Source organism: Argiope bruennichi, chromosome 2 (assembly GCF_947563725.1).
Source record: "Argiope bruennichi chromosome 2, qqArgBrue1.1, whole genome shotgun sequence".
In the NCBI taxonomy this organism is placed as follows: Eukaryota; Metazoa; Arthropoda; class Arachnida; order Araneae; family Araneidae; genus Argiope; species Argiope bruennichi.
The window spans coordinates 120854635-120879519 of NC_079152.1; the positions used below are offsets into that span (position 1 = coordinate 120854635).

At 29.9% G+C, this 24885-nt stretch overlaps 1 protein-coding gene across 1 annotated transcript in view; it reads right to left on the minus strand.

Annotated features, from left to right (window-relative positions):
• Window positions 1–405: 405 nt before the first annotated feature.
• LOC129961073 (protein PFC0760c-like) overlaps window positions 406–24885 on the minus strand; it is a 31094-nt gene continuing 6614 nt past the window's right edge. Inside the window, exon 2 of the mRNA XM_056074883.1 lies at window positions 406–1791. Within this exon, the coding sequence (XP_055930858.1) occupies window positions 478–1791 (1314 nt within the window). The 3' untranslated portion in view covers window positions 406–477. The remainder of the gene's footprint in view (window positions 1792–24885) is intronic.

Here is a 24885-nt window from a genome sequence, read left to right on the forward strand (position 1 = left end):
GAAAAATACTGAAATACTTTCACTTTACCGATTAAGCTACTGCTTGTTGATTTGAAGTTTCATTATAAACTGCTAAAACTTTATTTAAAGTATTAAAAATTAATTAAATTTAATACTTAATGAATTAATATTTGAAAAAACTGTATTAACATCAAATGCCATTCACTACAAGTTTAAAAAATGTATTTGAACTTGAGTGGATGAATAAAAAATATTTTATTAACGATTGGAAATTTAAACAAGATATATAAATATATATAGGGAGAGTGTGAACTAATAGAATGAATTGAAAAAAAAGGTCTATTTTGTGGAAAATCATCGGTTTGAAACAATAGGCACTTTTTCAGAATGCAGTTAAACAAAGAATAAGCAATGTTTAAACAACTTTTTAATTAACTTCTGACAAATAAAAAACATGCTTTGTAACCATCAAATCGAATATATCTATTCCTTAGAGGCCTGCAGCTCATTTTTTGACTATTTCCCTTTTGTTCCCTTTCTTGTCCTTCTTTTGGTAGATGTAGTGGTTATTTCGTTGACTTTTGGTGGTTTACTTGTTTTCTTTCCTGCCAACACAACAAGTTGACTTTTAATTTTGCAAGTAGTGCAATTCACGTAAACAAAATATTTTCCGAGGCCTCCCGGTATTTCAGTACCTCGAGTCTGGTGGAAACCATCGCCCTTGCTGTCATCATATTCTGTTTCTTCTTCCCTTTGCCCGTCTTCTGTATGATCATAATTATACTCATAATGATCATAATCGTATACCTTTTCTGGATTACCACTTGTATCTGTAACCTCATTATAATCGTAACCAGTATCCTCTGGAACACCACCTATACCATTATCATCCTCATCATAATCGTCATCCACTGGAATTTTACTTAGACCGCCTTCATCTTCATTAAAATTGTCATCTTCGTTTTCACCATTATCGAAAATGTCATCGTAATCTTCATTTTTATGAACTTCATCATTATCTGAGTTATAGAATTTGTAATTATCTTGATTTTCGGAATCATAATCTTTAATGGGAAATTTTTTTCCTTTGCCTATTTTTCCTTTGCCTTTTTTTCCATTACCATTTATATTAAAAGATTCATTTTCATTATAATTATCTACATCCAAATTAGCAATGTCATCTTGATCATCAAGGACTTTATCATTGTCATCATCTTCATCAAAACCGTGAATTAAATCTATGTCTTTTTCATCTTGTTCTTCATTCCCGAAATCAGCATTTTGATTCTCATCATCCCCAAAATCAGCTTGATTCTCATCATTCCCGAAATCAGCATCTTGATCCTCATCAATCACGTCATAATTATTTATGTTCTCATCATCATAGTTTGAGAACTTTTTCTTATTATTTCGCTTCTTACAAGGTTTCGTGATTGCTCTGCCATACCTTCTGCTGTTGCTATCGGCTGCTTTTCTCTGTTTTGATTTCTTTGATTTGCAACCATCCTTAAGAAATTTACAGTTGTTTTTTCTGGAAAGTTTTGCAGTTTCATTTTTTGAGATTCGAAAGGAAATTTTTGATTTGCTGCTGTTATTTTTGAAGTCATGGTCAATAGCACCATCACTACCATTTAATTTTGTTTGGCAAAAGTGGGAATCGTCACAATTCTGTACTTCTGAGGTTTTGTTTGCAGATAGGACATTTAATAATTTCCTTCGAAAAATTGATGGATCATTCCTTTTTGCTCTCGCATCCTTCTTGCTCTGCTCATACTGGAACTGCGAATTTATGACACCTTCTTCTTCACTACTGTCCTTCTCAGCGTACATCTGAAATGCAATTTGTAAATTATTAATTTTAAGCTGATGATAAAAATATAATATGATTTGGAAACTGAATTAAATTCTACAGAATGGTGTAAATTTTTAATTATTTAAAAATAATGATAAATCTTATGATCATTTGCTTCACTCAGTGCTCACTGAAATTAAACATAATCTAAAGGGTGTCCCAGAATTAACACGATTTGAATTTGCCATCTTTCGCGCAGTAAAGTATTGGCAACCCTATTAAAAACATTTGACAGCTTATAGTTTAGGGTTAGTAAAAATGGAATGTTACATGGTAGAATAAAGTGTTAACTAAGATTTGAATTAAATAAAAAACAATTTTTTTTCTTTAAACTGTTATATTTTTATTGAATCGTAAAGTACACAGTATAGGGTTATGTATAGAGTAACACTTAGGACAAATGGCCTTCATGGATTTGCTGACACATACGATCATTTTGCATAAATATGGCTGCATTTCGTTGAAGCAGCATTGTATTTCCTCCTTCAATGCACACGTGATTATGGACTTGTTGGCATATACCTTTGACTTAAAAAAAACCCATAAAAAGAAATCCAATGGTGTTAAAAAACACGACCTAGTTGCCAATTCTCAAATTTTCGAATTGTGGCCGCCAGACTTTCATTATTTTTCAAATATTTTTCAACAGTGAAAACATGTTGTTCATTACTACTAACCCTAAACTGTCAGCCTTCAAATGTTTTTTATAGGGTTGCTAACACTTTACTGCACGAATGGTGGCACATTTAGAATATTGCATTAATTTTGGGACACTCTTTATAAACCAAGACGATACGTTCCTTTCTTACCCAGAAAAAAATAACGGAAAGATTTTATTTTCTCTAAAATTATAAAATGGTATAAAATTATAATATTTCTTTCTAATTAGCATCTGCAATGATGGCAGAAGAAAGCGCGGTATGGGAATTGAGCTCCGTGAACAGAAATATATATTGATGAAACTTTCACCATGGCTCGAACTTTCCATAGTGTGGTGCGAAAGTATGCTTCAGATACAGTTTTCATTATCATATCATTTTTATAAATTACGCAAGGATTTTGAGCGAATACATGATGAACAATTTTCCTGTCGGATGATGATTCTAATGGATTGGATGGGGATTTTAAAGCACAAGTCATTGTAATAGGAAAAAATATGGCTTCTTATGTAGGTCGAAGCATTGGCGTGGTATGGGAAAGTACTGTAAAATAAGGTTTTTTTTTCGCCCCTAGTCGTTTATCCGTGTCCTTCCAAAAACAAATGGCTCCACAGGCATGGTATTCTTTTTTCCTTTCTTTCCTCATATTATTCCTAAAAAATAATATTAACCCTCAACCGCTTTGCCTCCTTGGTGCTTTCAAAAACTGGAGCCCCTGGCAACTATGATGCTTGATACCTTTTCAATTCAGTTGAATTAAGAAACCTATATTTATAGCACAATCGAATTGTACTTTGTCATAGAAATAAATACATAGCAGCAACTTAACTGATTTTAAGACGTTGAGTTGACTATCTAAAACAAATTTTTAAGCCTGCAGTTTTATCGGATTAGGAAGGAGGGAGTGGATATTGAAATACCAATTTTGACGATTTAATACAATGTTATTAATTCAACGGCGAAAACGAGTAAAAAAATTGAAGTTATTAAAAAGACTTATAAAATAAATTGCAGCAGGTTAAGATAGCTTAATTTTTTCAACAGTAGATTTTTAAAAAAAGTACAAATTCGAAAAAAATATTAAAACATATTTTTTCAATATGAGCGAAATTTTTGGAATTCCATTTAAGTACGAGTTGCGTAGAAGAGAGTAAATGATAAAAATTTCGGATCGATATCTGTATCATTTTTTGAAAAAAAAAATCGACTTTTGGAAAAGTAGAGTCTTCGAAATAGCTTTTCGATCAATCAGAATTCGCGTATATATATAAAAGTTTTTTTTAAATATTGCTTTAAATTTTGATATGCAAACATAAAGATCCGTTTATTAAAAATAAAAATTATTTGAAAAAGGAGAAAAAAAAAAAAAAAGCTTTATACAGTGGTAACTTAAGCTAGATTTAGTTTGTATTAACGTCCCGCTTTAAAGCAACACTAGGGCTATTTTGGGAGGGAACTCGTTATTTTGAACCACAGTCTGGTGATGGAGTCGACCACTGAGCTGGTATTCCCCTCTCCAAGCTTACACACCACACAACCGAAAGGACGTTTGGCCTTGAAGGATTTAACTTGCACCAGACCCACTTACATGATTGTTCTTCGGTGGAAATGGGTCTCGAAGCAGAAATCCTCCGGTTTCGAAGCCGAGACCTTACCATCAGGCCACCGCAGCTTTGCCTTAGTCTCGAAAAACATTAAATAATAATGTTCATGCAGGCTGGCGGGCCACAGAAAATGAATTCACAGTTAATAATTGCGACAATGGAAGATGTACTTAAGTGGAATTTTAGAAATGTTCTTCAAGTTAAAAAAAAAAAAAAAAAAGGAACATTTTCCCTAATTTACATTTAAAAAAATAATTTACTCCTGATCTAATCAGACCTTGATCTAGCTACTGTACCATTTGAACAACTCAGCTTTTAAGCCTTATTTATATCTGCAGTTTTTAGTTTATACTTTTCCTCTCAAATTCATAACTTTTTAATTAGACTCTGAAAATGGTTGTTTGAATTCCAACCTTCTTCTCTTATCTTGTAACAAGTTCCGGCTCAAACTTACAAAACCGTTCTTGATAGTCAGTTTAACAATTTAAACTGACATATATATTTAAACTGACAACTGACATACAATTTAAACTGACATATGTAAACCATTATATATATATTTTCCACTTTATGTTTTTTCCCCATATATATCGGAACTGCTAACAATTCTCAGATCCTGTATGGCGCCATGTTACGTCATTGATCACATGATGCTTTCGCCCTTAAATTGGCAGAGGAGAGTTCGAGGTGAGAAGTACCGCTTATTGGACAATATTAAAAGCCACATACAACAGTGCATTCGGTTTCTTCAGTTCAATAATTATGCAAATAAAAGGTAAATTTATCAGATCAGAATAATAATTGCAACTATGGAAAACAATTAAAAGTAGATTTCATGAAACGCAGAAAACAATATTAACTAATCCAATTCTACAAGTTGCTACATCTTTTTAGCTTCCTTTTCAACGTAATACAATCCTTTGAACTTTCTAGTATGTGAAACGTACAAAAAAAAATTTGTAATTGCCATGAAATTCTGACTGGAGATTTTGATGAATCTTCACATTTCAGACGTGATTGAGTCCGAATTATCTCATTTTAGCAATGAACTCGATAACTCAGAAATACTTTGAGTTAGACAGATGAAATCTGATGTACTATTTTAATCCCAAATTGTAAAAAATTTTTCCAATACTGAACGAAATCCAGACAGGTAGAAGAAGACGGCATGTCCGGGAACATATTTATATTATAACTAAAAGATGACAAGATCTAAATAGATAAAATTTGATACACACATTGGTATAGATTCAGCATTTAAAATTTAAATATATATCAAAATTGGGAAAAAATCTGTCAAGGAGTTGACCTTCTGTCGGCGTGGCTTTCGCATGCAAATATATACAGTTACACAAAAACGCAACAACTTAGGTAATTGTGATTTGGTAACAGGTTTAGCTTCTAAAATATACACTTTTAAAATTGATTTTTAAGCGAAATATGTCAAAGTATTCAATATCTGTCAGTCTATCATATAAATGCATCTCAAAAATGCAACAAATTAGGTAATTGAAATTTGGTAACAGTTAACGCATCAAAAATATATACTTTCTTGACCGAATTTCAAACAAAATCTGTCAAAGAGTTCAAGTCTGTCAGCCTGTTCTTTCGCAATCATGTAATTGCGACAACTCAAAAACGCAACAACACAGATAACTGAAATTTGGTAATAAGTAAAATATATACTTTTTTGATCGAATTTCAAACAAAATCTGTCAAAGAGTTCAAGTCTGTCAGCCTGTTCTTTCGCAATCATGTAATTGCGCAAACTCAAAAACGCAACAACACAGATAACTGAAATTTGGTAATAAGTAAAATATATACTTTTTTGATCGAATTTCAAACAAAATCTGTCAAAGAGTTCAAGTCTGTCAGCCTCTTCTTTCGCAATCATGTAATTGCGCAAACTCAAAAACGCAACAACACAGATAACTGAAATTTGGTAATAAGTAAAATATATACTTTTTTGATCGAATTTCAAACAAAATCTGTCAAAGAGTTCAAGTCTGTCAGCCTGTTCTTTCGCAATCATGTAATTGCGCAAACTCAAAAACGCAACAACACAGATAACTGAAATTTAGTAATAAGTAAAATATATACTTTTTTGATCGAATTTCAAACAAAATCTGTCAAAGAGTTCAAGTCTGTCAGCCTGTTCTTTCGCAATCATGTAATTGCGCAAACTCAAAAACGCAACAACACAGATAACTGAAATTTAGTAATAAGTAAAATATATACTTTTTTGATCGAATTTCAAACAAAATCTGTCAAAGAGTTCAAGTCTGTCAGCCTGTTCTTTCGCAATCATGTAATTGCGCAAACTCAAAAACGCAACCACACAGATAACTGAAATTTGGTAATAAGTAAAATATATACTTTTTTGATCGAATTTCAAACAAAATCTGTCAAAGAGTTCAAGTCTGTCAGCCTGTTCTTTCGCAATCATGTAATTGCGCAAACTCAAAAACGCAACAACACAGATAACTGAAATTTAGTAATAAGTAAAATATATACTTTTTTGACCGAATTTCAAACAAAATCTGTCAAAGAGTTCAAGTCTGTCAGCCTGTTCTTTCGCAATCATGTAATTGCGCAAACTCAAAAACGCAACAACACAGATAACTGAAATTTAGTAATAAGTAAAATATATACTTTTTTGATCGAATTTCAAACAAAATCTGTCAAAGAGTTCAAGTCTGTCAGCCTGTTCTTTCGCAATCATGTAATTGCGCAAACTCAAAAACGCAACAACACAGATAACTGAAATTTAGTAATAAGTAAAATATATACTTTCTTGACCGAATTTCAAACAAAATCTGTCAAAGAGTTCAAGTCTGTCAGCCTGTTCTTTCGCAATCATGTAATTACGCAAACTCAAAAACGCAACAACACAGATAACTGAAATTTAGTAATAAGTAAAATATATACTTTTTTGACCGAATTTCAAACAAAATCTGTCAAAGAGTTCAAGTCTGTCAGCCTGTTCTTTCGCAATCATGTAATTGCGCAAACTCAAAAACGCAACAACACAGATAACTGAAATTTAGTAATAAGTAAAATATATACTTTTTTGATCGAATTTCAAACAAAATCTGTCAAAGAGTTCAAGTCTGTCAGCCTGTTCTTTCGCAATCATGTAATTGCGCAAACTCAAAAACGCAACAACACAGATAACTGAAATTTAGTAATAAGTAAAATATATACTTTTTTGATCGAATTTCAAACAAAATCTGTCAAAGAGTTCAAGTCTGTCAGCCTGTTCTTTCGCAATCATGTAATTGCGCAAACTCAAAAACGCAACAACACAGATAACTGAAATTTAGTAATAAGTAAAATATATACTTTTTTGATCGAATTTCAAACAAAATCTGTCAAAGAGTTCAAGTCTGTCAGCCTGTTCTTTCGCAATCATGTAATTGCGCAAACTCAAAAACGCAACAACACAGATAACTGAAATTTAGTAATAAGTAAAATATATACTTTTTTGATCGAATTTCAAACAAAATCTGTCAAAGAGTTCAAGTCTGTCAGCCTGTTCTTTCGCAATCATGTAATTGCGCAAACTCAAAAACGCAACAACACAGATAACTGAAATTTGGTAATAAGTAAAATATATACTTTTTTGATCGAATTTCAAACAAAATCTGTCAAAGAGTTCAAGTCTGTCAGCCTGTTCTTTCGCAATCATGTAATTGCGACAACTCAAAAACGCAACAACACAGATAACTGAAATTTGGTAATAAGTAAAATATATACTTTTTTGATCGAATTTCAAACAAAATCTGTCAAAGAGTTCAAGTCTGTCAGCCTGTTCTTTCGCAATCATGTAATTGCGCAAACTCAAAAACGCAACAACACAAATAACTGAAATTTGGTAATAAGTAAAATATATACTTTTTTGACCGAATTTCGAACAAAATCTGTCAAAGAGTTCAAGTCTGTCAGCCTGTTCTTTCGCAATCATGTAATTGCGCAAACTCAAAAACGCAACAACACAAATAACTGAAATTTGGTAATAAGTAAAATATATACTTTTTTGATCGAATTTCGAACAAAATATTTCAAAGAGTTCAAGTCTGTCAGCCTGTTCTTTCGCAATCATGTAATTGCGACAACTCAAAAACGCAACAACACAAATAACTGAAATTTGGTAATAAGTAAAATATATACTTTTTTGATCGAATTTCGAACAAAATCTGTCAAAGAGTTCAAGTCTGTCAGCCTGTTCTTTCGCAATCATGTAATTGCGCAAACTCAAAAACGCAACAACACAAATAACTGAAATTTGGTAATAAGTAAAATATATACTTTTTTGATCGAATTTCGAACAAAATATTTCAAAGAGTTCAAGTCTGTCAGCCTGTTCTTTCGCAATCATGTAATTGCGACAACTCAAAAACGCAACAACACAAATAACTGAAATTTGGTAATAAGTAAAATATATACTTTTTTGATCGAATTTCGAACAAAATCTGTCAAAGAGTTCAAGTCTGTCAGCCTGTTCTTTCGCAATCATGTAATTGCGACAAATCAAAAACGCAATAGTTTAATTAAAGTAAATTTGTTATGTGATCTTTTTATTAAATTTGTGGTTCTATGTCAAATTGTTGTTTTAGTCGGTTTTAAAGCAAAGCTATCATGCGCCAGACATCGAAAATAAAATTTGGTAAGACCACTTCTGTTGTTTTAGTTAACATTAAAATTAATACAGATATTTACAGAGTCATAATATCATATCAACTGCCGAGTACGTGAACGTTTCCCAAAATCTCAAGGTCAAAATTTTTGATGATTGCAATGTTTCCTTCGCATACGAGAAAATAAAATACTATTATATCAGCATAAATTTTTGCAACAAATGAAAAACATTTTTATGGAGATTTTCTGAGACACTAGTTTCATTAGGCCGCGATTCTTAATAGAGAAAAAAAAGTCAGACAGATGGATCAGAATTTTTATTATGATATAGAAATAAAAAAATCACAAAATAACTCGAAGATGACACGCTCTAACAAATTTATTTCTTTTCTCCCCATTCGAGACAATGGTAGATACTTCAACTTAACTGTGAACTAGTAACGGGTGAGTTGACGCATTGGGTAAAAATATAAGAAGAAAAAGATGTCAAAGTTTCAGCAGTTCCTCAGAATGATGTGTAAGTTACTGCAGGATTACTTATAGCGGTGGTTTTTTTTACTTCTGTAAGTAAGGTTTCTTTTTATGATAATATTAAATTGCTTCTCGACTAATGTAAAAAAAAATGATTTGCCATTTTAAATTTTTGTCTGGTTAAGACGGAATTATATGAAGGGCATCTGATTGTAGAATTGGTAGGATAAAATGTAAAATCAGGAAATAAATTGCCGAATCCGAATTTTTTAAATAATTTTGCATGTTCTTATCTAATTTCAGTTCTTTCATGCCTATAAAGATGGGACTTCTCTGAAGAATTTTTTTTTATGGGTAAGGATACTTAAATTCAAAGAGGTTGATAAAAAAAAATATTTTTATAATTTTCAGAACTTATTTCTCAATTAATTGATTAATTTCCATTAAATTTAGATTCCATATATGTGTCGAATTATGATTATAAAACTGAGGAAAAATTTTGATGACAGAATTACGAAATGATCATAATAAAAAAATATTAAACCATTAAAATAAAAAAAAATGAAAATAATTTCAGTAAAATGGAGAATTTTTTTAAAAAGCTTTATAATAACAAAATAATTATTTTTTTGAAAAATCTCAAAGTGAGAGCAAGCAATTTAGAAACGTGATTCGTCTAAAATTGTATGATGATTACAATGAATACAAGTTTATTTAATGTTGGTGTTGTACATGTATATAATTTGATCATTTATTAAAAATAATGAATACATTTTCAAAGTAATAATGTATAGCATAAATTAATAGTAATAATGTATAGCATAAAGAAGTTAATCAGCGAATGAAATAATAAATGATAGAATTAATTATAAAATGAAAATTAAGTTGAACTGTTTCTATCAGATCAACAATGAATCCAAAAATATCATGAAAAGGGAAATGTTGAAATATTTATTATATTTAACGATACTAAGTATAATTAAAATTTAGTTTATTTAAAGTGTTTGTAACAGCTTCTCTTGCTTTTACAATTTTGTTGTAATCTCCTGATTTTCAATTAAAAAACTTTTTTTTTAGTATACTAACAAAAGTTCTTTTTTAATATTTTAATTCATATTGTTAACCATTTTGGTATTGTTTTAGTTTTCAAATGAAACGAATAAAAAAAAAGAAGATTAACTTCAGCCCGTAGCTGCACTTTTTATTATTGATTTTGTTCTGTTTTAAATACTAGTAAAAAAGAATATTAATTCATTTCCTTCTCTATAAAATTGCTGAAAACCTGCAAAATTTTGTTTTGTGCATTTAAAATGATTTGTACTTAAGTTGTACGCACGTTAAATAAATCTTAGCGATATAAAATCCATTTACTTATATTGCATGGATGTTAAAAGAAGCATGGAAACTTAAGATATCTTCTTCATTTGATCACTGCTTAAAATTAAAAATAAGCCTGCCCATAGATAATCTTCTTCTACCTTCAAATTGAAATATTAATCTAGAAGGATTGGTACATTTCAATACGGTTGTTAAAAATGCAATGTCTGTCGAATGATACACATATATGATGTAAATTGTGCGATGCGACATACGTTTCGGGTAATGAAAAAATTATTCGTAATACTGCTTTATGAGACAGATCTTTGAATTTGGAATTTCTAAAATTAGCATGTTTTTACTTTAGATAGTAAGTGTACTTTAAGAAAATGGACTTATATTAATTAATTTAAAAAAAAGTTAATCAAAAAGTTGTGTGCTTCTCCATAATTTCGAATCATATTATTCTACAAAATCCATTTTAAACCTTTAATATTCATAAAATTGAGCTTTTCAGTGGCACCGAATTTTAGTGATACCGTGCTATTCATTTATTTCATTTCAATTAATTGTTAAAAATATTTTTAAGTACATCTTTTAACAATACTTTTCATTGTTCTATTTAATGAATTTATAGCCACGAACATATCAACAATAATAAACGTAATTTTTATGTTATCGCTGTCATATGATTAAGGACACACAGAGAGAAAGAAAATGTATCAAATCTACGTTAGTATCATACTGTAATTTTTGACTCTAGAGGTCCAAATCTCCTTTATTTTTTAGCTTTAATTTAGTTTAGTTTTTATTAATTAATTTATTTTATTTAATTAAGTATTAATTTATTGTTTATTTTTTATTTTTAATGATTTTATTATACATACTAAATTTTTGTACATACAGGAGTCATTCAAATTTTAATGTAAAATGTATTATAATTAGTATTTGCAAGTCTTGCAAATAATATCTTAAAGTTTAAACTTAATTTTTAACTTTTAATTACTATTTTGAGAATTACGATAATTGAGTTTTAAAATGCTCTTTCATTAATCTATCTATACTTATATAAAGCTCAATGTGTGTGTGTGTGTGTGTGTGTGTGTGTGTTGGCGCTCTACAGGCCAGACCGTTTGACCTACAGCTACCAAATTTGGTACATGTATACCTTGGAGGTCGGGAATATGCACCTGGGGTCCCTTTTTTGAATTTTTAATTAGGATTTTAATTATTAATTAAAAACTAACTTTCCCGCAATAGAAATCTTTTCATCCCCCCCCCCCCTCCAAATGAGTAAGACCAGTTTTTTTCCCACTCTAAAGAGGTTAGGCTTCAGAAATTTTCGGCCGATTATTTCAAACGATTCTGTTTATTTTCTTAATATTTGATGCATTTAAAATTAAACACGTACTTTTGAATTAAAATTAAAAAAATAAAGGAAATTAAAAAATTTAATCTGCATAACGTTACCCCAACTAGCGTAGAAAATTCACGCATGTTTTGAAGGCTTAACCTGTTTTCGACAGATTATTTCAAATGATTCTGCTTATTTTCTGAGTGTTTGATGTATTTAAGACTAAACATTGTAAATTAATCGATCTGTTCATGATGAATCTGAGAAAATTCTGTTAAAAAGTTCTTGTGATATTATATAAATTAAGAAAGATATTCTTTAGTGCCAATAAGGTTTAAATACTCAGAGACTCTGTTTTCAGTACTCATATTAAAAAAATTTGCTTCGTTTCAGTAAAAAAAAAAAGAAAAAAAAATCTGATATCAATTGCACTTTAATCATTTCCACTTTAACTTAAAGCATAAATTCTACGAGGGGTAACAGAAAATTAGAGAGCTACATATTACGTTACGGCTGAAGGCCTTTGTAATATTATGAGTGAATCATATGACTACCAAAATTTGTTTTAAAATATTTTGATAAAGAAGCTATTAAAATAGGAGTTACATAAAATATTTAATTACTAAAATTTTAACGAGAATTAAGATTAGCGAACCGGCTGGTCGCCAAAGGCGGCTAGTATATATATATATATATATATATATATATATATATATATATATATATATATATATATATATATATATATATATATATATATATATATATATATATAAATTTTGCCAAGAAAGATTTTAGGTTCGAATTAGACAAAATATATTTAATTGAAATATTTATGAACTATCAACCAACCGAACTAACCGATTGCCAAAGGCGACTAGTATTAATAAAAACGTCTTTGAGGGAAGGAATGTTTATTTGTGTAGGTAAGAAAGGGTAAAAGTGTTAAAGGGTAAAGGTAAGTGATAGGGTAAAGGTAAAGTAAATTAGAATGTCACTTTCATTCATAATTACGTGTAATTTTTAATGGATGCTTATTCATTTTTTATTATGATATTTTAGCGTGGTTTAATTTTCTTATGGCATTTGTTTTCAAAGCTTCAATAATTTCCGATTTATCCTGATTCCAGATTTTCTGTTTTTTAGCACTCTAATAAAAGGTTATATATAAATTTTTTTTTTACAATTTTTAATCTTTAGTTTATTTTATAATTTATTCTTATAAATATTGTGGAATTTTGTAAAAAAATTTCTTTTGCGAATTTTACAAGATGACCCCTTTAAACAAAATCAAGATATGATTAAAAATAATCGATTAAATGATAATTAAATTCTGAAAATCTTAAAATGTTGTAATTGAGTCGGAAACACGTAACTGTAAAAAATATCAGAATTCTAGTACATTGAGAAGCAAGCGAAAAATCTTATATGAAATCCCATTTTTACCAATAAGAAGTTTACAGCATGAAATAAATCTTGAGTAAAATTTGGCGAGTCGAAAATTTGGATAATTGAATTTAAGATGTCTTAACCAATAAAGTTATTATCATCTAATTCAAGAAACCATTGAAAGGAAATTTTAAACTCAGTATATTCAAGAAATTTCACGATAATTAATGTTTTCTTTAAATAGTGCGACACATCTATCACATCTATACTGTTTTGAGTTTTAATTTAAATAGTCATTGCAAGTTAAGCTGCCCTTTTTTGAAATAAAATTTTAATAAAGCAACTGCTAATAGGAAACTCGGCTGTAATAAAATTCCCTGTGGTCAAAAAATTTGAAAGATTAGTGGAATTTTCAATTATTTAATTAATATAATAATTTTTTGGTTATAAAACAATTGAGTTTTTTATTTAAGTATAAAGATAAAAAACATATTTTTCTATTCCCGCTCTGTCTGAATTCAATATGCCTGCACATAAATGCAAATAAAAATCAATTGAAATAATATCACTAAGGGATATTAAAAATAAAAATTATTTTCTTCGTGAAAAGTTTGGTCCATGTCTATTTGGCAAAAAGTGTTTGAAAGTGGAAAACGAACATGTTAACTTAATATCAAAAGTTTGGTATTAAATATATGTTAACAATTTTCAAGTCTTGCTTGCCATTATAGTCATATTACTTTTGTATTAAGCTTTAAATTACAGAGTTTCGGATACAATAAAAATCTCGTTTGAAAAAAAAATAACCATCAAATGGTTATAAAATGGTTGGAAACAATGCTTATGTCTCAAGTATTTTTTTTCTTATGAATGTTATAAAACTAGTTAGAATTTCTGAATGCGAGTGTTTCAGTAAAGAATTATCCTTCATGGCAAAATATTTGTGGTATTTTTAATAATTCAAGAGAACAAAGATAAAATTTTTCTTTATTATATAACTACCGCTAAATGTGAATTTTATATCTCTCGTGATTTTTGTAATTTTGAAGTTGACATTAACTATCTAGTAGATTGAAGCCATGACTGAGCTAGTAGATTGAAGCTTCCCTAACAATTTTCGTAGGCTAAAATTTTAATTACTTAATTTTAATTTATCTGCCAATCTACGTAATTTTCAAGAATTTCCAATTTTTTTTTTTTTTAAATTGGCTGTAAAAAAAATTCTAAATGCTTTTTCTCTCAAAATTAATCAGTTCCTCAGAAACATAGAAACAATGAATCAAAATCTATAATAATATAATTATTTTTACATTTAGTATTGTGAAAAGCGAAGCAATTTAGGCATTTTGAATTAATCTAAAGAAAAATACTTACTAAATTAAAGACAGTCAAAAAACCTATCGCTGAAAATATATAAATACGTAGGTCCTTCATCCTTGCAGGTTAGTCAATTAGATAATTTGGTTAAACTGCAGGCAGTCTATGCATGCTTTAAAAAACGATCCTATTGCGCACTTCACTTTCCAAAAACAGACAATTTCCGGAAAAACAGAAGATCGTGCAAGTTTGATTTGCTGGTGAATTTCTCTTACAATCAACATACTTATAATAAGTACATATCCTAAAATTGGATGCAAATAAAATTAAAAAAATTATCAGATATACAGTATAGAATTTAACTTAATGTAAAATAATTGTGACGATTAATACTGAGCTTGAAAGGATTTTATTCAAAAATGTAAAAAGAACTCATTTGAATAGGAGAAAAAAAAAAAAAACGGAGAAATTCAATCTACTTATGTAGAATTTCTATATCCTGTTTACAATATAATATATATAAATGATGTATTGTGTTCCTGAATATAGTTATATGATTTTGTTGCTGATTACCTGTTTTTAGAGAAGATAAATAACAAAGCAATTAAAATTTTTATTTACTTAAAACTTTTTTCATTTAATAAATTTCATATTTTCCCAAGAACTTTTTGGCTAATTTTTTCGCCCATTTTGAGATGATTTTGTAAAACAAAATTAATAGTTATTCGATCATTTTTCATTACATTTTTATTCTATGTAAAAGACATAAACTAGTTGTAAATTTATTTAAAAAACTCATTAAAATATCAATAATTTTTATAATTATGATACATTAAAAATTAAAAATGATGAAAATAAAAAGGTTTTAAAAATTGCTCAGCTATAATTTCTCTAAGAAGAAAACAATTTTTTTTTTTATCATGAATGGGAAATTAAAATAAAATAACTTGCTGGAAACAATACCATAAAGAAATAAATTCATAGAACTTCATAAAAAAATTTGTAAACATACATTCAAAAATAAAAATTCGTCATGAATATTATTAAAGTATCAACTTACTTAGAATAATTTTATAAGTGCCTCATGCTTGTGGAGTTTTTATCTTCATATTATTTTAATATTTTTGAATAAACTTATAAAAGCGTTTTCATTTTTATTTTACTCTCTCACCTTTTTGATTACGTTTAGCTAAAGGCTTTAGTCTAGAAGTGTTACTGATCAGTTCTGGCTTATATTAGACGTCTGATCAACGTCGACATTCATGCAGTTGATTATAAAAACACCAAATGAAGCTTCAAATCACATTGTTAGGGAAATTTACTGTGCCTTCAATTACAAACGCATCAGTAACCACAGAAACATGGATTAAACTGTCGAAATACAGATAAAATCATAAGAATTTTTAATAAATCTTGTACATCAATTTACAAGTACCAAAAAATTATTCTTTGTCTGTAATAATATTTCGATTGTCTGTTAGAATATTTCGAATAATATTTAAGAATGTTGTTACGGATTTCGCCGGGTTCTCATGTATTGCGTGTATGGTGCGAAAACACAATCAGCAGGCCTCAGTAGAAAACAACGATATTTATTTACATGATGAACACGAGTACACAGACGAGACAAATAGAAAGATGACAACTATAAGCAGCCGAGACATACACACAGGACAGCACACTACAGCAATCAGTAGCTCACAAGTAGTAATCGATCACATCTCACAAAGCGCCAGACAGAATCCAGCAGGAGCGCAGATCCTCAGAGCTTCGCTCTACGGTCTCTCCAGATGGCTGGAGTTCTCACTGTCTCCTCGCTTTAGCTGTATCCAACTGCCGACTCACTCCCACACGACTGGCTACTCTACACACAACTTGATGCTGCTTCCACAATAGGCAACAGGACTCGGCTCACAGTGCAGTTCAGCACGCTGACACTCCGCCGTTGCTTCGCTATCCTCTCGAAGACTCTAGGCCAATCAGGCGTATCTCGGTTCCTAATGGACGAATCGTTAAAATTCTTGAAGTCTCCAGGATTATCTATTTTCTCGCCAAAGTCGCCAAATTTGTCGCCAAGTTCTTGGATCACTGGCTTGGCACCCGAGCAGCATCCAATACAGATGATTGTAAATCAGTTTTTCTGGTTATAGAACTGTGCTGGGAAGCAACACTACAGGCTTGTAGCATTGCTCCTCTTTTCAAGGACCGACGCCCCGCAGTCCCATTGCAATCCAACAGCTGGCGTAGACCACCGATCGATGTGAACATTCTTAGATCTTTCATTGGGCGACTTCGCACTTTCGGTGATGATATCATTTACTAAATTGGTCTATCAACTAAAGATCTATCTGAACCTTCTCATTACTTTTGACCAATACATCTGCGTCGTTTCGGATTAAACACCCAGACTTGATTTCGCTTCTTAAAATGCAAGATGTTCCAAGGAGCAAAACATCGTATCGCCACGGAATTTTCCGGAACGAATTTTTGCCAGGCTGGTTGGTCGGTCACTATGAACTTCCTTCGTCGAACTAACCAAATATCAGGATGGTCAAGAATGCCTTCCGGAGTCCACTTGAATGCCAGGGATTCGCCTTCGTCGCCAAAGCGTTCACGGGAATAATACAGCCTATTCCCCGCTCATTCTCGTCACTCGAGAATTGTCCGGAGCTCTCAATACAGGATCTTCTGAAGAGTGCATCTGCCTTTGCGGGAAGGGGTCCTCAGTGAAGACTAACTTATCTGGATACACAGAAAATTCGTCGGTTCCTGCTTGCATCACACTCCTATGCAAATCCGCCACAGGGCAGAATTCTTTTAGGAAGTCGAGGTTGAGACTACAAGGATCAGCGATTCCAGCCACGTAGCCTTCATCCGTAGCACTATGCAAGGAGATACCAAGAGGCTTGCAGAGAGATTGTCCCTTTAACATCTGGGACGAATCCATTCCAAACAGGATCGCATTAATTTCTCTATTTATTGGCATCGAGCATGGGTCGCCACTAACAGACCCATTCAAGGAGAGTTCATCTTCTCCATCCCCTCTTCCGATTCCACTTCAGAGGATTCATTCGGAGAAGACTGTTTTTATCTCTGCAATTATTTGACAATCTCCTTGTTCATGCCTCATCTTATTAAACTTCGGTTCATACTCTGGGTCGCTAAGCTCCTTTTTCGGTTACACAGGTCTCCATTCGTTCCTATACCTTTTCTTCTTCCACTTGGTTTTGGCCGTATCCCTGAATTTCTTCTGTGACATCTTGGACGTCTTCTTCTATTTTTTGGACATCTATCACTCTTCCGGCACAACTGTCGACATTATCTAAAAATTGATCGCATCGGCTTTCAATATGGTTTTTAAGTTTGTCGCATTTTCTTTTGCTGAATGTTTTGAACTCTTGCATTTCCTCTCGCCAAGCTCGAATATCTTCCAGCATTTTCCCCTGCATAACTCGATTCCTTTCCTGCATTTTCTTTAATTAGCCTAAAATACGCTCATATCAACCTTTTCTGACATTTCCGCTCAGGATCTCGACAGCGCCATACAATGTTAACCACTCTCCCACTTCTGACACCAAATGTTACGGATTACACCGAATTCGTTTGTAGTGGGTGTATGGTGTGAAAACATAATCAACAGGCCTCAGTAGAAAACAACGATGACTTTCGTGATTTACACGAAGAACACGAGTACACAGACGAGACAAATATAAAGACGACAACTATAAACAGCCGAGACGAACACACAGCAGGACACTACATTAAACAGTAGCCCACAAGTAGTAATCGACCACTGCAGTCAAAGCGGCCAGACAGAATCCAGCAGTAGAGGGGATCTTCGGAGCTTCGCTCTACGGTCTCTCCAGATGGCTGAAATTCTCACTGTCTCCTCGCTTTAGCTATATCCAACTACCGATTCACTCCCACACGACTGACTACTCTATACACAACTTGATGCTGCTTCCACAATAGACAAAGGACTCGGCACACAGCCCAGTTCAGCAATAGCGTGGGGTCCACACACGCTGGCACTCCGCCGTTGCTTCGCTATCCTCTCGAAGACGCGTTACTTGTCTACGATTCCGATCTGGTTCACTGCAGCTTGAGAATGCCGGCCTTTTACAGCTCCCTGGAGGCAGGCCGAGAATCTTCTTGGCCAATCAGGCGTATCTCGGTTCCTAATGGATGAATCATTAAAATTCTCGAAGTTTCCAGCATTATCTATTTTGTCGCCAAATTCGTCGTCAAATGGTTGCCGAGTATGTCGCCAAGCTCTGGGATCACATCACTGACTCGGCACCCGAGCAGCATCCAATATAGATGGTTGTAAATCAGTCTTTCTGGTGATATAACTCACCGCGCTGGGAAGCAACTTTACAGGCTTGTAACAATATAATTAAATTGCCACTTAAAAATATTTGTATAAACAAACATTTATTATTGTTTAGTATTTAATTTTTCAATTGTTCTTTCTATAAGTGAAATCAGTCAAATTAAAATGAAAATAGTTCTTAATAGCAAATTGTTATTATTTATTCGAGCAATTTCATGTAAATGTCCATACTTTAGATTTAACATACAATCAAAAAATACCACTTTAATAAATTCTTTAGACTCACCCACACACATTTTCAAAGTCGTTATTTCAAATAAATTGAACTGTGGAATTTGATCAATTCGAAACTTTTAAAAATTTCAACTACTCAATTTATTCTAAAATTGTAATTAAGAAGAAATTGAATCTAAAATGTGTAAGAAGAACAAAATACTGTTAAAATAAATAGACTTGTAAAAATTTATTTTAAATATTTTATAGTTTTAATAGATAATATATAAGGAAAAAAATAAATATCAGATATATATAATAAAGTAATCGTTAATTAAATCGAAAATTTTCATAATTTTAAATATTATGAATTTAAAAAAATAAGTATGTTGTTTTAATAAGCAAGCAGCATTTCGAATACAATAATTATTCAATAAAGTAAATAATTCAACTCGAAATTGAAGTATTCACATATTTTTGAAAAAGATAAAAAAATTATATTGATTTTTTGTATAGCTCTAAAATATATAATATGTTTTGTATAATTCTCTTTTTTGTACAGCTAATTGTTTTCTTACAAAGTAATACAAAAGTTTCATATTGTACAGCTGTTAAGTCCTTGATAGAATTAAAGGTTTAAAAAATTTTTCATTTCTGATTACTGGAGACAAAATTTATGGCCATATTTGTTATATATGGCCAATAAAAAAAGTGAATAGAATTAAAAATAATATTTTTATTTATGTTTATAAAAAATATAAAGAACTAAAGAAAATTATAAATATTATGAAACTATTCGCATTAACTAAGCTCCAGTATATTTATCTACTGAATTTTAAAATCTTATTTAATAAATTCTTACAATATTGAATAGTAAGATCTTTTTCATGAACAAAATTTATCACGGAAAAGCGACAAAAATACTTGTTTTCAAATAAATAGCATTAAGTTACAATCCATGGAATATGAAATATATTTTTAAAAACTGGATTTGAGCAAGCTGGAATTTAAATCATATTAAAATTTGGAGGAAAATAATGAATTTTTAGCAAATGTAGGATTTTATAATATTAAATTCCAATATATATACCCAAAAATTTTTACTAGCATCTTTAGAAATATCTAGGAGGGAGTACACATAAATATTCATGAACTGCTCAAGGTTTTCAAAATGAAAAGAACAAGACGCAGTTCTATTTTCTGCACGAAGAACTAGGAATAAAATATGAAGATGAAAGTCGAATCAAAAACAATCGTAGAGTTTAAAATAAGTCTACTAGTCATTAGTAAAAGGATTTACTATTCCCTGCAAAAATTGGAGTAGATTTTTTTTTACTAAAATGTAATTTTTATAAAAGAAAATTCTTGTAGTTTTTGTAATAAAACTACAAATAAAAAATACATCCTTCAACGTATTTAAATTTTTAATACAATGTTTTTTAAAACGCACTTTTATTGCTGCTCTAAAACGTTAAAATTTTAATACTAAATACAATCAAATATTTATATATATATATACAATTCAAAATTCTCATTTTTTTTATCCATATATAATTCCATATTTCTTGGTAGATTCCTTAGCACGTATATTCCTTAGCACTTGGAATGATTGACCTCCTTATTAAAAGTCTTCTACAATCCTCTAAAAGGGATAAAACGGGGTTAAATAATTATATACTTTTTTACCAAAATTTCTGAACGAAACATCATATCAAAATTACTTTTACATTATATTAAATTCAAAAAAATTATCTTTAACAACAATTTTTTTGCCGTATTATTTTTCTTTGATTTTCAATCAACTTTTCAAAATTAATTTAAACATAAATTTTATCAATTCCATTTTCTTTTGAAATATTAAACTTATTTTACTGTTTAATCAGTGTCATTCGTATATTTTTTATAACGTTAAGTTAAAACGTTTTCGATACACATTTTTAGTTTTACTTTTAGTACGCGTAATAAAGATAAAAATTCTATATGCTCGTGCTATATTTCACTATTAAGCATTATCTTTTAAAATTGTTGCAATTTCTTTAATTGTTTGGCTTAATTTTGTCTCAGATTTTAGAATTTTTAAGTTTTGAAGGATCCAGCTGTATTATGCCTTTTTTACTTTAATAACATATGTCTTTTTTTAAAAAAGTTTGCTAGTTTTTTTTTTGCATTATTATATGTTTTATCAGTTTAGTCATTTGATATAATTACAGCAAAAGGTGGGCTGGCGTACAATTTAACAGTATACGAATAAGAACTGGCCTACTTACGACAACCTCATGATGAAAGCAAAAGTTGTATGCTCAATTACAAATAATTGACGAATTCTGATACCGTAAGATGAACAACTAAATTGTTGTAATTGCACAACTAAATTTCTATGATTTAACTATGCCAAGAAAAACCGAAATACATGTTATTTTTATAAATTCGAGAGAATATGACTCTATTTATCTATTTTTGAAAATTGTAAATCATGCCAAGATATCATTCACAATAGTTAAAATGTGTTGTCAAACTAACCTTTTTGTATTTAACGATCTGTCGTCAATTTTGTTGTTAACTAGTTCTGGTATACATTCCCATAATATAAAAGCTATGGAGTTTTAGAGAAAGTCATGGATTAGAATATCAATGTAAATGAAAGAAAATATCAATACAATTGAACAGTTTGTGTCCGAAACAAGTAACTTTTAAATCAAATAAAATCAGTTAGGGAAGACTGGTTTTAATGAAATATTTTTCTAACATATACGAAATTTTCTTATGAAAGGCGGATGATACGCATTATTTTTTCGATCACGGTTCCTTTATCAATATTTTTATAAGATAAAGCATCTTTCTATGTCAATTATCTCTAAAGAAAAGCAAATAAATGCTCGTTCAAATATGCACTTTCAAAGAATATTATACAATAATAATTCTTGAAATCATTAGATTCTCTGTGGAAATTTTCGGAAATATTCACAAAGACTTTATAATAAGCATAAAATAACTCGAAAGATTAATTTCTACGTGGAAACTTTCAGGGCGTTATATGAAGAAAAAGGTTAGAAAATCGCCAATTCATAGATTTCCAGAATTCTTTCGTTCCTAGAAATTAAGAAGCAAGCAACAGCCTACAATTTCAAAGTGTTCAATTGAAAGTGGTTAAATACATGTTATTGTAATTGTTATTACATTTATTCTAATTAAAATGTTTTCAGATTAAAATATGCTTTTAAAAATTAAAAAAAAAACTTACAGAAGTTGATGGTTTTCAAATAAACAATGAACTTAAATGACAAGCACTGAGATTTTATTGCGTATAAGTAAATGATTTTTTTTGTGCCAGAATATTTTTCTGAATATTCATTAACTCAAATTATATTTATTAGAATTCTGATTATTCAAAATATAATTATTAAATATAATTATCAAATTAATTACTTCAATAATTAGATATGATGAGAGGATAAATGTTTCAGTTTCACTACTTCGCATATTAATCGAATGTTGTGTGCACTGATCGATATAATAATTGTTATTAACTTTCGTCTCTGCCTTCTGTGAGGTCAGTGAAGCAGTTCTTAATTATATAAAGAAGTCGAAGATTGTTCTTGACCTCTCGGTCTCTCTCTCTCTCTTGGTTGGAAGAAAGGTTAGTGCAGTTATTTACCATCAGTAGGTGTTACTATTAAACGTGTTAGACGTTTATAATTAGACGTGTAACGTCCTGAATATTTGATTAATTGATGTAACAAGTAATTAGTAACACTATGTGAAACGTTCGCATATGAAATATGTTGAGCAAATAGTTACAGTATGTTTTGCTTGATTTTCCGGCACGTTTTACTCGAATTGGGTTAAGTTGACCAAAGTGAGGTTAAGTTGCTTCATTTATACAGATTAGATTCCTAAAACATTAAGAAAAGGTACAAAAAGATTGCGGATACAGAATGTTACAATGTCAAGCAGTTTTATTTTTTATTTTTCTTGTTACTTAAATTTTAACCGAACAATATATTAAACCTTAAACGTAACATAATATCAAAAGCCGGTAGAAATTCTGTTCATATATTATTAATGGCTGCAAACTTTGCATTATTAGTTTAGAAGCAGTGATATTGGGAACTGAAATAATATATAGAATACTAAAAGCATAATATAAAATTCCGTGTCATATTTTATAAATAAATTCAGAACATCTTAAAACTAAGAGCAGTGAACACTAGTGAAATTGTTAGCAAAAAAGTGCTATTTTTGTGAAATTTCACATAATTTCGTAGACTCTTTAATAACAGGGGAAAAATGAATCTGTAAAGCATCTTGAATTTAAAAAGTTTCATTAAAATTTTATTTAATGACTTTTTAATTCGTTTTAGTTTTTTTTAGTTTAGTTTAGTTTTATAAAAAATTAGTTGTATTCAGTCATGGTTTATTCTTGTATTTATTTCTCACTTCCACAAATAAACAAAAATATGACAACGAAAACTCTATACATCGAAAAAAGAGTACACGATTGCAATTTTGTGACATACCTTTCAGTTTTTAATTTTATTCAGATGACGAGGACGACAGACACGCAAACTCGCGCATGCAAACACATTCTCATAAATTCCATTAAAAACTCCTGAATCCTAAAAAATGAAATTGTTGACAAATTCATTTTACTAAAAAATGTGCAAGACGGAAAAAAAAAATCAGTTTTACGAAAAAACAAAACAAAACACCAGAGGATATCATATTGCGGTACAAGATAAATTATGGCCTAGTCAAATGAAAATGTTTTAACATTTTAAAAACGCAAAAAAAAAAACAAAAAAAAAAAACTAAACAGTGGTCTCTCCTCTATTTTTTTACTATATGTTTTTATAAATGGTATCCATCTAGGATTGGGACGTCCAGCATAAAATTATATAACCAAAAATTATTCTACCAAAAATTCATTAAGCATGACATTATTGGTTATTAAGAACAAAAATCTTCTAAAACTAGTATCTCAAATTCCTTTTTCCTCTAATGGATTTTAATTTTCTTTCAGATCATAACTAACATATATCAACATTTCCACCAATAATTTCAAAGTAATTAATCAAGTTCTTAAAAGTGACAGTTTGATTGATGCGTGGTTTTTTTTCTGATTTTCTTAATTCGTATAGATTATTTTATCGCTAGCTTGCTGATATGTATATAATTCTAGAAAAGCAAGTCAGATGCTAATAAACATAATAAAAATATAATGTTTTTTAGTATGGAATCGCTCACATATGTATATAAATCTAGTATTTAATAAATTTAATTAAAAACAATATATAAGCATATTTTTTTCAAATCAGAAGGGCTTTTTTTTATTTTAAATTTTTTCTATTTTCTAATGATGAGATTATATTTTCTGAAATTCATTAGTAGATGGCGCACCTGATGCGTATGCAATTATTTAAATGCGTTATCAAGAACACGGAAGTGCATACAATTTCAAAAATTTATGACTAGCGAAGGGAAAAATCAAATGCAAAACCATTATTTTATAAATATGAAATAAATATAAATTTAGATTTATATAATAAATTTTTCAAAACAAATATGCATAATGTTTTCTTTAGGCAAAAATTAAACAAATATAAGAAATTATTAGCACTGGATATAATATTTTCGTTCAACACGAGTAGAAACATGCATATTATAAATTTTTGTTGAATGCAGTAATTTTTTTATTTTCATAGCACAGATAAATGATAATTATTAGGCATTTTTGGAAGAATAATGCTGATTTAAATGTACAAATGCATCATTAAGAT